Source organism: Crassostrea angulata, chromosome 2 (genome assembly GCF_025612915.1).
Source record: "Crassostrea angulata isolate pt1a10 chromosome 2, ASM2561291v2, whole genome shotgun sequence".
In the NCBI taxonomy this organism is placed as follows: Eukaryota; Metazoa; Mollusca; class Bivalvia; order Ostreida; family Ostreidae; genus Magallana; species Magallana angulata.
Window position 1 is genome coordinate 10655377 of NC_069112.1, and position 15888 is coordinate 10671264.

The 15888-nt window shown below is 34.5% G+C and overlaps 1 protein-coding gene across 1 annotated transcript; it reads right to left on the reverse strand.

Annotated features, from left to right (window-relative positions):
• Positions 1-1209: 1209 nt before the first annotated feature.
• Positions 1210-7828, reverse strand: LOC128173885 (multiple epidermal growth factor-like domains protein 10). The gene is made up of 9 exons (XM_052839562.1): positions 7702-7828; positions 5593-5850; positions 4973-5110; positions 4735-4875; positions 4171-4314; positions 3347-3478; positions 2358-2489; positions 1537-1662; positions 1210-1223 (listed from the first exon to the last, which is right to left on the reverse strand). Exons 1-9 carry the CDS (start codon positions 7826-7828, stop codon positions 1210-1212), a joined length of 1212 nt encoding a protein of 403 aa, XP_052695522.1.
• Positions 7829-15888: the final 8060 nt, after the last annotated feature.

Below are 15888 nucleotides of genomic sequence, written 5' to 3' on the forward strand. Positions count from 1 at the left end.
CGATCATCCTTAAATCTAACATGTTTTAGATGCATATGCACATACATGAACATAAATGAATACTTCTTTCACTGTTGATGTGCAGTGATAAACTCATATTTATGTTGTACAGAAAAAAACCTATTGTTATATGCTTTGATAAGGGGTTTCTTCCAAGGTAAAGTTCAGCTGCTGATAATTTGATATGCCTTCAGTATTGACTACCGGCTCGGCCGCAGACGTGGACTGCATATCACTAATATGACGCTTCATGTTTGAGGATTTTCTCCTAATAAAAGTAATTAAGTGTTTTATTATACCGCTACTTTTTTTCACCATATAAGAGTAATTCGATATCTTTCACCGCTTCCCTGAAAATTCCCGTAAACAGATTGATTCCCTGCAAAGCAGACTGATCTCTTGCAAAAAGGTGCGTCATGCAATTCGATGAACTGATACACCCTTATTCAGAACACTTAGTAATTTTTGTTGTACCCAAGGACAATTTCCGGAATATTTTGAATAAAATCATGACGATTCATAACCATATCATTGGATTCTAGTTCCAATTACCTTTTTGATTTTTATTTTGTATGACATAACTTGCCAACGTCACAGCACATCGCGTGTGTAATCTAATTAAGGAATGAACTCAATATTTATTTGTTTTATACGTTGTAAAATGGTTTGGGGCAGTTTATGCTTTATAAACCGGGAAGCGGTTTATAAAAAAGCGTACACTGTTTCAAACCGTTTTCTATCGTATAAAACTAATACATATTGAATTCATTGCTTATATTTTTTTCTCTTCATTGTAAATAAAAACAGTCATTTGACCTTTAAAATGACGTAAAATTATACAAAATTAAAATGTAATGTCGGGCGCATCGATACGTTTTTGACATTAGTCTTACTATGGCGTAAGCAATATTCTTTATACGATATAAAATAATTCTTTAGCCAATCAGAAAGCGCGTGACAACCAGAATTAAATTTATTTATTTTTTTTTTTATATAACGTCATTACTTGTTGGATACAAGAAGAATTATATTAATTTGAACGTTTCCTGATTGTATCGGTATAATAAAACAGTTAAAGCACATTATGGAGTTAGTCAGCAAGATTCAAGTTCTTCTCAAGCTAGTCTATTTTCCAAGGCGAAGCCTTGGGAAATGGACTAGCTCTCGTTGAACTGGAATCTTGGAATCTCCCTTATTGGTTTACTTTATTCAGATAATGTTTTCTTTTGGAACGTAAGAATACAGCAACAATTAGTGGTAAATCATCGTCTAATATATACGTTTACCGTTGATAGATATTTTTATTAAAACTCCGATGGCTATAAACATGCAAACCCCAATACCAACGGTCCCTCCAACAATTATAGGCAGATGATTCGACGAGGGAAGAAATGATATCACATAGTTTTCAACATCTATACAAAAAAAATCAAAGATAATTTCTTAATAATTTATTTAAAATTTAAGAAAATATCGTGTTAAATATTGAATCCTAAACAAAACAGTCGTACATTCTTAAAATACAAAACAATATACCTGTGTCACATTGCCAACCATATTTACAACTATGCAGACAACTACCGTTGAATTTGTCACACGTCTGGTTGAAACAGTAAAAACTGCATGGATACCGACAATTTTCTCCATATGACAACATACATTCTGAAATAATGTTTGAAATATATTTATTTTTTCAACTTCCAAGCTTCGCTTTACTTCCTACAATCTGCAAGTTATTTTTCAACATAAGTCTGTATAATATGGTAAATGAGGACTCTAAACTCATAAAAACATTTTAATTATTGGAAGCTGCTTCTTGTACTTTGAATGGGTACAATGTATAATGCTGTTCGAAACCATTAACCTTTGGAAATCATACCAGTTTATTGGGGTTATACAGAAAAAGGTATCGTAATATCCTTCTAAGAATCATTCGAATAAAGTAAATATCAAATAGAAAACACAGTTACATGATGCCAAAAGCATGCATAGAATATATCGTGAACCATTTTGTTGAACCAGGGAAAGGCACAACCGTGTGTCAAAATGTTATGCGATATAGTCCATACATCAAGGAGTCAGTCATGGAATTAACTGTCCGTGTCTAGAATAGTGTTTAAAACCTTAATGTATGTCTTGCATTTGCAGTGTACATGTATTTTTACAACAACTGTTTTTGAATTCTGCTTAAGGTATTGAAGCTTTATTGAATTTATAAAAATCGTAAAATATTTTTAAACCATTACATAACTCACTTTGTTTTAAAAGTGTAAAAAAATTGTTGCATTAACTGAATCGAATCTCTATTTATCTTCAACAGTGCTTTTTTTTTACAATCGAGCTAGTCAGTGATTAACCTGTGGTACAATTATAACCCATCCAACCCGCAGAACAATAACATCCTCCGTCTGTGTGTCGACATGTATCAGGTTTACAGTTGGGTGAACATACCCGGGAACAGTTTGTGCCGTAATAGCCATGAGTACAAGCTGGATGTAAAAAAAAAAAAACATACACCGATCATTAAAAGTGACGTAAAATGTCACTTGAAACTCTTCTTACTCAATATATCTTCGATTTCTCTATATTACGTATCATATTCATTGATGACGTCAGAGGCATGTTAAATAGAGAAACCAAATAATCGGAACGTAGTATAAACAATGCCAAAAAAAAAAGACTTAATTAATACATACATGTATGCCCAAGATTTAGATAAATGTCATCAAGGATTCAAGCAGGATAAATCAGGCATGTATATATCGTTTTATCAGCAAGTGATATAAGAAAGGCATAATAACATATATAGGTTGGTCGGGTTTTTAATCTATCAGTGTGTACAAGAAAAGGGAAGAAAAAGTGTAACACTACCAGGAACATTATGAAAGAAAAGTTTTACAAATATCAAAAGCATATGACCTGAAATACTTGAAAAGTGCTGTTAGAATCATTTGCTCTGTTGTTGTAAATAAAAAAAAACGTAGTATTTTCAAGGAAATTGAAGAAGATGCAAGGGTTGGCTATAAATAATGACAATATTCATTTTATACGATGGATTGTAATATGGATTAATATGACTCATTGCCGACCGGCGAGTTTTTTTTTATCATGTACACAAATGAACATGGGGGTTTTGTTACTTTTTTTGGGGGGGAGGAATAACAAAATGGGTTCATTATGTTTCGCTACTCGTTGGTTTTGGACAAAACATAACAATAGTCTAGTAAATATCACCAGAGGGCACATTCTGTCAATTAATATGCAATGCAGACCCTATGGTATATGTCAATTAATATGCAATGCAGACCCTATGGTATATGAGTGATAACAACTAAATGTGTCTTACTGTTATTACAAAAGGCCCAGATGTACCCCTCCTGGCACCCACTGGGACACACTCCACTGACATGGTCACATGGGTCATGATTTATACAGTGTCCGCTACATTTTTCCATGCAGTCCATTCCAAAATATCCTGGTGGATATTCTATTAAGAAATGTATTCATACAGTCAATCACAAATGATAAATTAAGTGATAAAACATGTGTAGAAAAAAAAAATAATCCACGTATATGTACATCTAGGCAAGCAAGAGACTTTTAAAGGGAATAAGACACGATTTGAGCTCAAACTTTAAAATTTCATTTTTCCAAATCCAATGGTTAGAATAATTAATACGGGTACTTTTAATGGTTTGTCAAGATTTGAAAATAAAATATTGAGTTATATGCAAGATACAGATTTTGAAAATCTTTGTTTTGTGAAAAAACCTCGAGCTTTGATATGGTTTTACCTATGTGTTTTATTGGTAAAAGTCTCATCAAATGTTGCTTTTTTCTGTTGATCATGTTATCTATGAACACATTAAATTAGTTTACCTTGTTTGGCACGAGAAATTTGGGCAAAGGAATGGTAATTCTTTACTTTACAATATTTGTAAACAAATATAAGATTCGAACTTGTTTACATAACAATGATTTCTTGCCTCTGTATTTCTCTTATAACTTGACTTCTAACATTCAAATTGTGGTCAATCATTAAAAAGTTAACCATTTTATACATAGAAATAATGAAAAGTTGATCTAAAATTGTGTCTAAGTCCCTTTAATGAAACGTTAAACACTAGAGCTATAAGATTAAACTAATTTTCAAAACACTCATCTGTAAATTATCTCTGCTGCAGTCACTGTTTCTATATCCAGAGTTGCATCCTTTATCACAATGACCAGTCTGTTTGTTACATGGGGAGCTATCAAGACAGTGACCACTACATGTGTTGACACAATTATATCCATAATATCCTTCGTCACAAACTAAAATAGTGATTAAATTAAACCACACATCCAAGAAGTAAATACGTTTACGATGATGTTAATGACATTTAAAAAATTAATATGCCAAATATCACATCATTTAAATGTAAACTGAGAGGTGTACAATATAATTTCATTAATTTCAAAAATATTTCTACCTGTTCAAACAATAAAAAACACTCTTTTGAAAGCATAGATAAATATTAGCTGGATTATATTACGATATCTGTAAAAATGAATGCATACAATAAAAAAATGATTGTTTTTCGTGTTCTTTGTTTTCTATAACATTACACATCGAATCTCACTTGCAATGCTAGATCGAGTATAGTAGTGTATATTAAAATTGCATTAAAGTCTATGTGACACAATTTATAAACGCAAAGAAAAAATAATGTGATGTTAGAATATAAGTAAAACCTTTATCACACATATCTCCAGTCCACCCCGCTTCACATCCTCTGTCACAGTGACCAGTCACTTGGTTACAGGTAGCTCCATCTCTACAGTGTCTTTCACACTGTTGACTACAGTTGGCACCGTACCATCCTTCTTTACATTCTTTCAATAGAGAAAATATGCTCAACTTTTGATCAAAATAATGCCTTCATATCGATAATAATTTATTTAATAGTGATATGAAAACTTTTTATCTTACTTGCTTCACAATATATTCCAATCCATCCAAGCTTACATGTGAAACAAGATCCACTTTTTATATGACACGTGCTGTCTTTACAGTTTAAAGGGCAAGGGGTGTCACAGTTCTTACCGTAGACACTGGCATTATTACAACCTGTCGAAAAAATATACAATTTTGTAAATATCCATGTGCTTTATGTGTATCTTATAATCTTATACAGTCTGTTTAAAAGCTTCGAGATATCCAAGAATTCGAAATATCGAAAGTAAAATACTTAAAGAATGTGGGGTTTGGGCTTTCACATCACTTCGACTTATGCACTGAATTCTAGATATATATATATACATGCATGCGTTCAACAAAGGAACATTTTGATTGAACTATTTCAACTTGATATGTAACAAATATCACTAGAATTATACAAAGTTAATCCGTTTACTAGCTATGATATTAATTTCAATGTCTAATTTCATTAAGATCGATTCAAATCCCATTTCCAGTATAAGTGACATTTTAGATATTATGTAGTAAATGATGTTTCTCGCGCCATTTCCAGCTTCTTCTGTTTTCCTGTTCGTTGTCCCATTAACAATTTAAGATTTGTATTTGTATGTGTTGCACATACATTAGTTTACCTAGTACTATTACTTCACAAAGCTCTGTAAAGACATTTTCGAATTCATATCGATCTGGGTAGGTATCTCCATGCAAACGCTCGTTGTAATATATGACGTAACGGCCATTTACTGTACATACTGCTGTAAAGTTCAGGGGCGGTAACTGAGCTCCGTCCTTGTAACACAGGGTATAGCCCTTTATATCAGCGTTAGATAACACATCACTGTGTGATACATACAGCGAGAATCCTGCAAATCGTCCTCTTTGACGGTCGACTGAAAATACATGTACATACATATATTATACTTCTGCATTTTTTCTTAGCGTTCAGAATTCTTTCTCTGGCATCAACTCCTTTTGAGAAGTGATTTCACTAATGACAAAAACAACAACATAAATCACTTAAGTAAAAACGTATGTGAAAGGATCAGGAAAATAAGATCAAAGCTAACAAACCACAAGACACACGACAGAAAACGTGCAAATGGCCTCGACCTAGCGAACGGGAAAAACACTGACAGCGATTACTCTGATCAAACACCCGATCCCAATTAAAATTTAAATTTACCCCTGAAAAACAACACTGCACATGCTTTCTCAAAATGACAGAGATAAACTGTGTCCAAATGGCATTAGTTCAATATTACCTTTCATTTTTTTTTACCATACCATTGCTCAGATTATTTTCCTTTTTTATGAAACTTTGAGTGCTTTTAACCTCTTTGCTTTCAAATTTAGAATATTACAATTGATAAGTAATTTATGGATGAAAAATGTGAAGCAATACACATTAAATACTGCAAGACATTTCTGGTTTGTATAGATAGTCAACTGATTTCAATATTGTAAAAATAGAAGTTGATAATAAAATGCTGGTGTCGCTAAGTAAAAGAGAAATGGACAAGACATTTTTCTACAGCACATGTTAATAAATCCCTTTGATGTATCTAAAACTGTCCATTAATTGCACAACTGCAAGTTTCACAAAAAACTTCATTTCACAACATATATGCATACATACATACATGACTTATCTTGTACATGTATTTATATAATTATCTTGAAAAGCTTCAAAGTATATGATTATTCTATATTATACAGTTCTTATGTAGTGTAAGTAAATTTTGAGAGAGAGAGAGAGAGAGAGAGAGAGAGAGAGAGAGAGAGAGAGAGAGAGAGAGAGTAAATAAACGGGAGAGAGCAAGGGAAAGGTTTGGGGCATTGTTCACAAATGGATATAAAACTTAAACCATAATCATGTGATAGATCCCTGTTCTACCAGGATACTTAAGGGAGGAAAAAAGGATAAAACACAAAAAAGGATATCACAGTTCAAAACAAGATTGAGATGAGATACAATAAAGAGACAATTTAACTATATATAATACAGTGCTATATTAGCTTATCACATATTTTTTGCCAATGGCCTTCATACTCCTTATATCTACAATTTTTCATTAGCATATATTTTTCAGTCAAGAGCTTTCTATTACAACATTTTTAAATCCATGTATATTTGGATTTGTATTACTTTTGTATTTACAAGAAAAAATATATTGCTTCACAATAAGAACCAACAAGTTAAAAAATCTATAAATATCTCTATTTTTATATTTTCCAAAGAGAACTGATTGTTTATCAAATGTTATTAACAGATCAAACTGTCGCTAAATCCAGTCTTCAACAGCAGACCATAATTCTTTTACAATAGTACATTCATTGAATAAATGACGAATACTCTCTTCCTCTCTTTTACAGAAAAAAAAAGACAGGAGACTCTGCTTTTTTTTATTTTGAAAAGATATTTATTTGTCGGAACAATCCATATGAAGAATTTGGAACTGTAAACAATGTAGTTTTTTAATTGTTCAATGTAAAAAACAAACAAATATCTATCATCGTCTTCAAGTTAACCTGATACTGCCCATTCTTAAAACAAAGAAGGTAATGTTTTTAGTCGGATGTTATCCTTCCACTGTCCATTCTGTGAGGAATAGAACTAGTATCGGCTCTATGGGCCTCGATTAGTTCTTTTTCTCACATAATATACTGTTTTCGTCTTATATCCTTTACTTGAAAAAGAAATACCCTAGAAAAAAGTATACAGATGTTATAAAAGCACAAACCATAGCCGTTGTAGTTTTTAAACTGGATTTTTATGCTGTAAATGTTGTGAACTTCTCCAAGATCTACCCTCCACCATACCGTTCTGTACCTAAAACTAGTTCCAACACCTATTGCGTTTGTTTGCATGCACGTTGCTGTGTTTCCGTCAACTGCTCTACTAGCATCGTTATTGTAATTGGTATGTGATTGGGTGGCAAATTTGTTGTGGGATATATCATCTATAAACAAAAAGATTAAAACCGCAAATTCTATGAAATACGTTAAAATATCATTGAATTAAAAGTTTGATAAAACCGTGAGCATTATCGGATTTATATAAAAAATACAATCAAATGCTATCTCCCAAATGAGTTTTGCATTGAATGGAAATTATTTTCTATAAGGCATGCCATACAATATGCAACTACCGTTACATTTAATCCAGTTAAAGAGAACAGGCAATGAGCAAAGATCATGTTGCTGATATACCTAGTAACACGGTACTGCTCACACCTTCTATCTAAAGCAAAAACAACCAGGAAGTTTCTGAATTGATCGGTAATTGTGGCTTATGGATAAACAGTAATGCTATAAAATGCTTCCTTAAGTGTAAACGTCAGGCAGGGTGCTCCATAAAGTCATTGTAAAACTTCATACAGTTGTAACGATTACATATACATGTACAATATTTTATAAGGTTAAAATTTATTATCATAGGCCAAACTTTTTCAGTCATCCTAGTAACTCAATTAATCAATTTTAATTTTAACCAATCGTAGTTTGACGCAAGTCGTGCTTAAGAAAAATATATAATTAATGTTTTCCTTGAAAACTACAAAACCAATTCTTTTTTATTTTGTTTAAAACATCTCTGGTTTAAGAGGATTATAAATTGTAAAAGTTATGGCCATGCCATTACAAGGCCTCGTGTGCTGGGCAAAATTGATATACACATTGTCTCTTGAAAAGAGGTCAAGCAGTACCTAAGGCGTAACCAATATGGCCATTCAGTTAACAGTGATTGTATCGGGTTCGACATTCGAGTATTTCGGATTTGTTTGGTTAAGTTTCGGGGGGTTTGTTATTTAGTGTTCAAATTGATGTTTCCGGGTTGAGACAGTTTTGGCGGAATTGTTACTTGTTGTGTTTATTGCTAGCGCTCTCGAGCGCTGGCAACTACGTTAGTCTTTTTCACTGGAATACACATGCTCGACTCCATAGTCGGGAATTCTGGGAATACTGTACTACATCAGATAAACTGTACCATTTGAATATTGTTTAATCATCTTCACATGAAGTTTTGGGTTTTATTGTAAATGTCAAAAAATAACAGTAGCTTAGGTCTTATAATGCAAAGTTATTTTCGATATAATAATAAATTTTAGCTAGCTTTATCTTAAATTCCTTCAAGCTCGGAAAGCAACTTCGGATATGTTTTCCGAGCTTACCGGAAAGTCCCGAGAAGATACGATTGCTACAGAAGAGTACCAATGGGTCTTGCAAATGTTCACCTCTAAATGGAAATAACAGTCTATTCTTAATGATTAAGGCACAGTCAGTGAGCTATGCCATTGCCGATGTGAAGCCCACTCAAGATTCACAATTCTAAACTGAAACCCCATTCCAGCACAATTTCAGTACACCACTGTGCCTCCTATTGTTTATTAATCGATTCAGGAATTTAAAACAATGTTTTAGAAATCTGCTTCTGTGTTTTATTATGGCTACAGCGCTAGCTCACCAATCTATTTAAAAGATAAGCTTGTCGAGAAAAGGCCCGTCAATGCGTAATTAATATTGGAAAAAGAACAAAATAATTGTCAATGATATTTTAAAATGTGAATGTATTTATGATGAGTTATGGTTTATTCTGTAAAATTGTAGGTTGAAACAATATATAAATAGTGCCTGTTTGGGAGGGTAACTGTTGAAATTGACACCCGAGAAAGCCATTGTCAACCGACGCGAAGCGGAGGTTGACAATGGTTTTCGAGGGGTTTTTAAGTTGTGGAAGATAAAATAAACGCAAAGCTATTATGTGTAAAATGCCTGTTCTTTGATTGAGAAATTCAATGCCCTCGAGTCAGGGGTTGAGGAGCTTTATTTCGGGGTTGGTAGTAAGGGGTTTGACAATTGCGACTGAATATTGAACATACACTTTAAAAGTGATTTAGTTCATTTCGGTTACAGATGTATAAATCACAAGTTTTATCAATTACCACAAACAATGTTATTTTAAGATCATTTTTTTCTAGTATGTTTGATGTATTGAAGTTAAATAACAGTTTATGCAAAGTTTTAATGTCCATTGCCATTTCACATTAATATTTCATGTTGAACGATTTTTAGAGTGCACCTAATTTAAAAGCTTGATGACTTTAAATTACATAAGTAAATCTCATTGACATTTGCCTATTTAAGCACTTTTTAGATTAATTATTGTTGTCTATTCCATAATTATCCAGATCATTGGGAAACATGGAAAAGAGAATATGTGTTGTAATATATATGTACTTTATGTCTCACTATATGCTTTAATCAAAAGACACATGTTGTTCAATTTAAGATAGAAAGTTAGATAAATACAATATAGTGAAATGTAACTTTGGATACATATTAGAGCAGCGCACATGCGAAGACGTTGGTATTTTTTTTTTTTAGCAAAAAGGTGTAATATTCTAAATGATATGCATTTACAAATTGTAATTCAATTTTGGTTTTTCCATACCCCCTTCACGGTGTTTTTTAGGATATACTTTATACATAGGCAGGATTGGACGATATTATTTTTTTATAATCAAAAAATGACAACAATAACATATATGCAGATGCAAGATAGAATCCAGCTTCTTAGAAAATAGAGCAATAGCGATTCATTTTTTTTTTCGGAATCAACTAATTACACCTCAACTTCTCTCAACCAGGAAGATATTGAATTTATTCCTCTGTATAAATTGTTTTTCTACTAATAAAATAAATTAAGGAGGCCGATTTGGGGGTTTTTGCGGAAAAACTACAATAGCTGACTTTTTATTTTTTAACCATATGTAATTTAAACCAACTCTAGTTTAGTTGCGAAGGTTCATGAAAATCGACCGTCTGGTTCTTTTTGTTACACAATTGGCTACAACAAATTGTGTTATTATTATTTTCCTTGTTTATTTTTCACTTATCTATTTCATACATGTCTGCATGGACATTAATTAAAACCTGTACAGAGAAGTGCACTTGCCCCAGGCACTCGACCAGAGCAGTGTTTGTTCATGCGTACACAGACCATTACCTGGACATCAAACTACAACGCCTCGAGGGATATGGTCACTGATATTCCTTTCTACGCGGGAGTGATGAATGGACGTACCAACACTTGACGACAACCAAGGACACTTCGACCATGTTGCAGGGATCATAAATGGACATTTAATACCGAATACACCATCTACGTTGCCGTGGTCACCGACTTCGTGGAGTCCTATGACAGAACCATCAGAATAAGGGGTGAATGTCCTTTGATCTTAGTACTTTCACCTGCCAAACACGACACGCAGCATCAACGCTTCGTTGTTTCCTTGGACAATTATATACTCGGACTTGGTCAGGAGAGATCAGTCCTCAATACACCACCAGTGAGGAAGGTTCCTATGTGCAGAGTCTCCCGACTTACCCCGTGCTAGATAACAATTGGACAGTGACTTTAATTCTCTTACTATCTCGTTTGATTCAAAGGACAATTGATTATAAATGAACTTTAATTGAAGAGAACTGTGAAATTTGATCAGAACTATTAATCAACAGAAAATACTATAATCTGTATTATTTGTTTTGTATATAACCTTATTAAAATTGTTTATCTTTAATACTCTGTTTCTTTGTGCTGTGTTACAGAGTCATTTTGGTGCCGTGACCAGGATAGAAACCGCTGTATCACGAACGGGTTCAAGTTACCAGGGGTAATTTCAAGTCATCTACCTCCTCTTTTGGTAAGTTTTTGTCTTGATTTTGCCACAAACACAACGCAAAATATTAATTATGTCAGAGGAAGCTTTTATATCTGCTGTTCAGGCTTTGTCAGTTACGATGAATAATTTAAATCAAAACTTTGGAACAAGTCAAATCGAACCTTTTGACGGGGATCCTAAAGTTTTTAAAAGATGGATTAAGGCTGTTGAGAAACATGCATTATTAGAGAGGGTTCCAGAGGAAAAAGTAAAGCTCATTGCATTCAAAACCAGTTTGGAGGCTGTTAGTGATTTCATTCACAGATATTTAAAAGGGGACCCTAGGGTTAGTTGAGATGTACTGAAAACTGAATTATCTCAGAGATTTGCTGACGTGACTGACGCACAACATGCATATATGCTTTTGAGACAAGTGAAACAATAAAACAGTGAAAATGTTCAAATTTATGCTGAAAGATTACTTTCTCTTGTTGAACAAGCTCATTATGTAACAGAAATACAACTTGTACTGTTTTTCATTGACGGACTAAACTCAGACCGACTAAAACTGAAAGTAATGCGCGATAATCCTACAACCATGGCAGAAGCTATTGGTTCCGCGAGACAAGAGTTCAATTTGCAACAAAGATTTCAATTGCGAACTGGCCGAAATTACTTTGCTCCGCGCAATGATTCTGGAGAACCAATGGAAATTGATCATTATCGAGTTAGGCGCGATAGACAACCGCGTAAACAACAAAAGCAAGATCGCAAGCCGCAAACTTTTGATAAGCCTAAAGTTGTCCACAAAAAAATTTTGGCTGTTGATCAAAATCGACCCAGATCTGAAATTATTTGTTGGGACTGTCATAAGAGGGGTCATTACAGTTTTGAATGTCCAGGAAAACAAGTCGCATCGATAGAAGCAGGGGTAAACGAAAATCTTGAAGAGTTAAATTAAGGGGCTCCGTTCAAGATGGGACCATTGGGGGGAGCAAAAGTAAAAATAAATTGAAAAAGTTACCTACTGTTACAATTAATGCTGTAGAAAATCCAAATTCATGTATTATCAAAATTGGGAAACAAAAGTCTAGACCTCTTTTAGATACAGGCGCCGCTGTGTCGTTGATGAATTCTGATGTTTATTGGTCCCTTCCTTATCATTCTAAGTTGTCAAAACCAAAAGTTAATTTGAAATCTGTAAATGGCACCGATTTGAAAATTGAAGGTTGTACAAATATGTTAGAAATGTTAACAGGTCATTTATTTTAGGAAGAGATTGGTTGGTTAAAAATGGTTTCAGGCTTTATTTTGATTTGGGGAGTTTACGGATTGGTAAAACGTATGTCCCTATGGTTGAAGATATTCATATTGCTTCTATTTTACGTGCATGTAAGAAAACATTACTTAGACCTCAGACATCGACTGTTTGTTTTGCCAGACATAAAAACAATGCCAACTTTGAAAACAAAACTGTGGAAGTGAATGCTATAGACAAATGCTTTATAAATGATGAACCAGAACTCATGATAGGTAGTGCAGTTGCTCGAACGAAGACTTCACGCAAAGTTCCTGTATTGTTGGTCAACAACACCAACAAAACCTTCAAGATCTAGGATGTGTGATTGGGAGGATAAATGCCGTCGATGAAACATCAATTGAACCATCAACTATGAAAACAACAAACCAGAAAACTTCTCAAGACCCGACGACGGAACTTAATGTCCCACCAGAACATCGACCAAGGATAGAGAGGTTAGTCGATCAATACAATGATTTATTTGCCAGCTCTGATGCGGATTTAGGACACACAAGTGCAATACAGATGAACATCGACACCGGAAATCATCCGCCGATAAAAGTTGAAGCCTTACTGGACACCTTTTAACAAGCGTAAGATTGTAGACAAGGCCATTGATGATATGCTTGAATCTAACATTATTAGAAGATCAAAATCACCTTGGAGTTTTCCTATTGTTGTGGTTGATAAGAGAGTTCAAAAAGATTCTGTGTTGACTTTAGACAATTTAACAAAGTTACAAAGACTAATTCTTGGCCTTTACCATTGATTGATGATATACTTAATCAATTAGGAAAAGCCTCATATTTCACCTCCTTGGATTTGAAGTCCGGATATTGGCAAGTGCAGATGCAGGAACAAGATAAAGAGAAAACCGCTTTTGTGTGTCACAGAGGACTGTTTGAATTTAATGTGATGCCATTTGGACTGTGTAATGCACCACAAGTATTCTCTTAACTTATGAGTGTGGTGTTACAGGGACTCGATTCGTTCGCATTAGCTTATTTATATGACATTCTCATATTCTCAAAGTCAGTCGAAGAACATGAACAAAACCTTAGGACAGTGTTTGATAGACTGAGACAACATGGACTAAAGTTGAAAGCTAAAAAGGGCTCCTTCATGAAAGAACAGACACAATATCTAGGGTTCATCATAGACAAGAGAGGAGTACGACCAGACCCTGATAAAGTGGCTGCTATTCGATCCTTACCTAGTCCTACCAGTGTCAGAGAAATAAGCAGTTTCATTGGAATGTGCAGTAACTATCGGAGATTTGTACCGAACTTTTCGAAGATTGCAGAGCCATTAGTTTCACTAACAAAGAAGTACGCTAAGTTCAAGTGAAATGACCAGTGCCAGCAAACTTTTGATTATATCAAAGACAGTCTTACCGTTATTCTGTTACTATCGTACCCCGACCCAAACAAGGAATACATATTGTACACAGAAGCCTCGGATACAGCCGTCGGCGCATGTTTGGTTCAGCCATTGGACGATAACGACGATGAGGTAATTCCAGGAGTCAGGAACGAGAAACCACTGTATTACTTATCCGACAAGCTGAGTGATACCCAGACTCGTTGGTCGACTGTGGAAAAAGAAGCGTTTGCAATACACTATGCGCTCCAGAAGTTAGATCATTATCTACATAACGCAAAATTCATCATACGGACTGATCACAAACCATTGAAATACCTTCTTGATACTCTAATGAAGAACAAGAATATTCAACTACGGGCTCTTAGCATTGCTGGATATAACTGTCAAATTGAGTACATTCCAGGTACAGAGAACACATGTGCAGATCTTCTATCCAGAACCCCTTCTGATGTTGGGGCAAAAACAAGTGAAGCAGATGAATCTGATGCACATGACAATTCGTTAGAAATTAACTTCATCAGCTGTAATGCCATCAATCCAAGGAATTATACCAACCTTGACAGTGGAGAACCAGACATTCCACATAAACCAAATATTGAGTTAACGGAAGATGGTGAAGTTAACATAGCCGATGAACAAGCCAAGGACCCAGGGATAGCTTTACTCATCAGATAGTTACAGTTAGGACAAGGAAAGAAATCAGCAGGAGACAAACATCTACTTATTGACGATGTTCTCTATTATTTGACATATGCTGACAGTGATCCTATCTTGAGACTGTATGTACCATTTCATTATCGTTCTGGTGTAATAAAGCAGTACCACGACGACAATGGTCACTTTGGAATTGACAAGACATTTGATGCAATAAGGCAGAAATATTACTGGCCTAATTTGTACAAAGAATTGTACGATTATGTAAGCAAGTGTGTGACTTGCGCAACGAGAAATTTGAAACAACTGAAGCCATCAGTTCAGATAACGGATGCTCCACCGTTTTCATTCGCCAAAATTGGCTTAGATCTCTCAGGCCCTTTTCCGAAGTCCTTATCGGGAAACAAGTACATTGTGTGATTTGTAGATCTTTACTCTGGGTGGCCCGAGGCATTTGTAGTACCAGACAAGACTGCTGCGACAATTTCTTATTTGATCATTGAGGAAATATTTCCACGCTATGGAGCTCCATTGGAAATCATCACCGACAATGGAACAGAAAATGAAAACCGGACTGTTAAAGAAACATTAGACGCTTTAAATATCTCTCATGTGAAAACGTCCTATTATCATCCACAAAGTAATGCCAAGTATGAACGATTCCATAGAACCTTGCATGATGTAATGGCTAAGAAGTTAGAAGACAACTTATCAACTTGGGATGTTTTCCTGAATCAGACTCTAGCGGCTATTCGATTTAATGTCAACGAATCCGCAGGATACACTCCATTCTATCTTCTTTACACCCGTGATGTCGTCTTGCCAATAGACAACATTCTGAAACCAAGACGTCGATATTTAGGTGAAGACCCTCACAAGATTGCGCTTGAGAAACAACACAAAGCCTTCACAATGGTTCACCGGATACTCAG

Coding starts and splice junctions, on each gene's coding strand:
- LOC128173885 (XM_052839562.1), bottom strand. CDS start 7,828: ATGCAAACAAACGCAATAGGTGTTGGAACTAGTTTTAGGTACAGAACG. Junction 4,876..4,972: donor TGGAATATATTGTGAAGCAA/GTAAGATAAAAA, acceptor CTCTATTGAAAG/AATGTAAAGAAGGATGGTAC. Junction 1,663..2,357: donor GGGTTATAATTGTACCACAG/GTTAATCACTGA, acceptor ACATTATTTCAG/AATGTATGTTGTCATATGGA.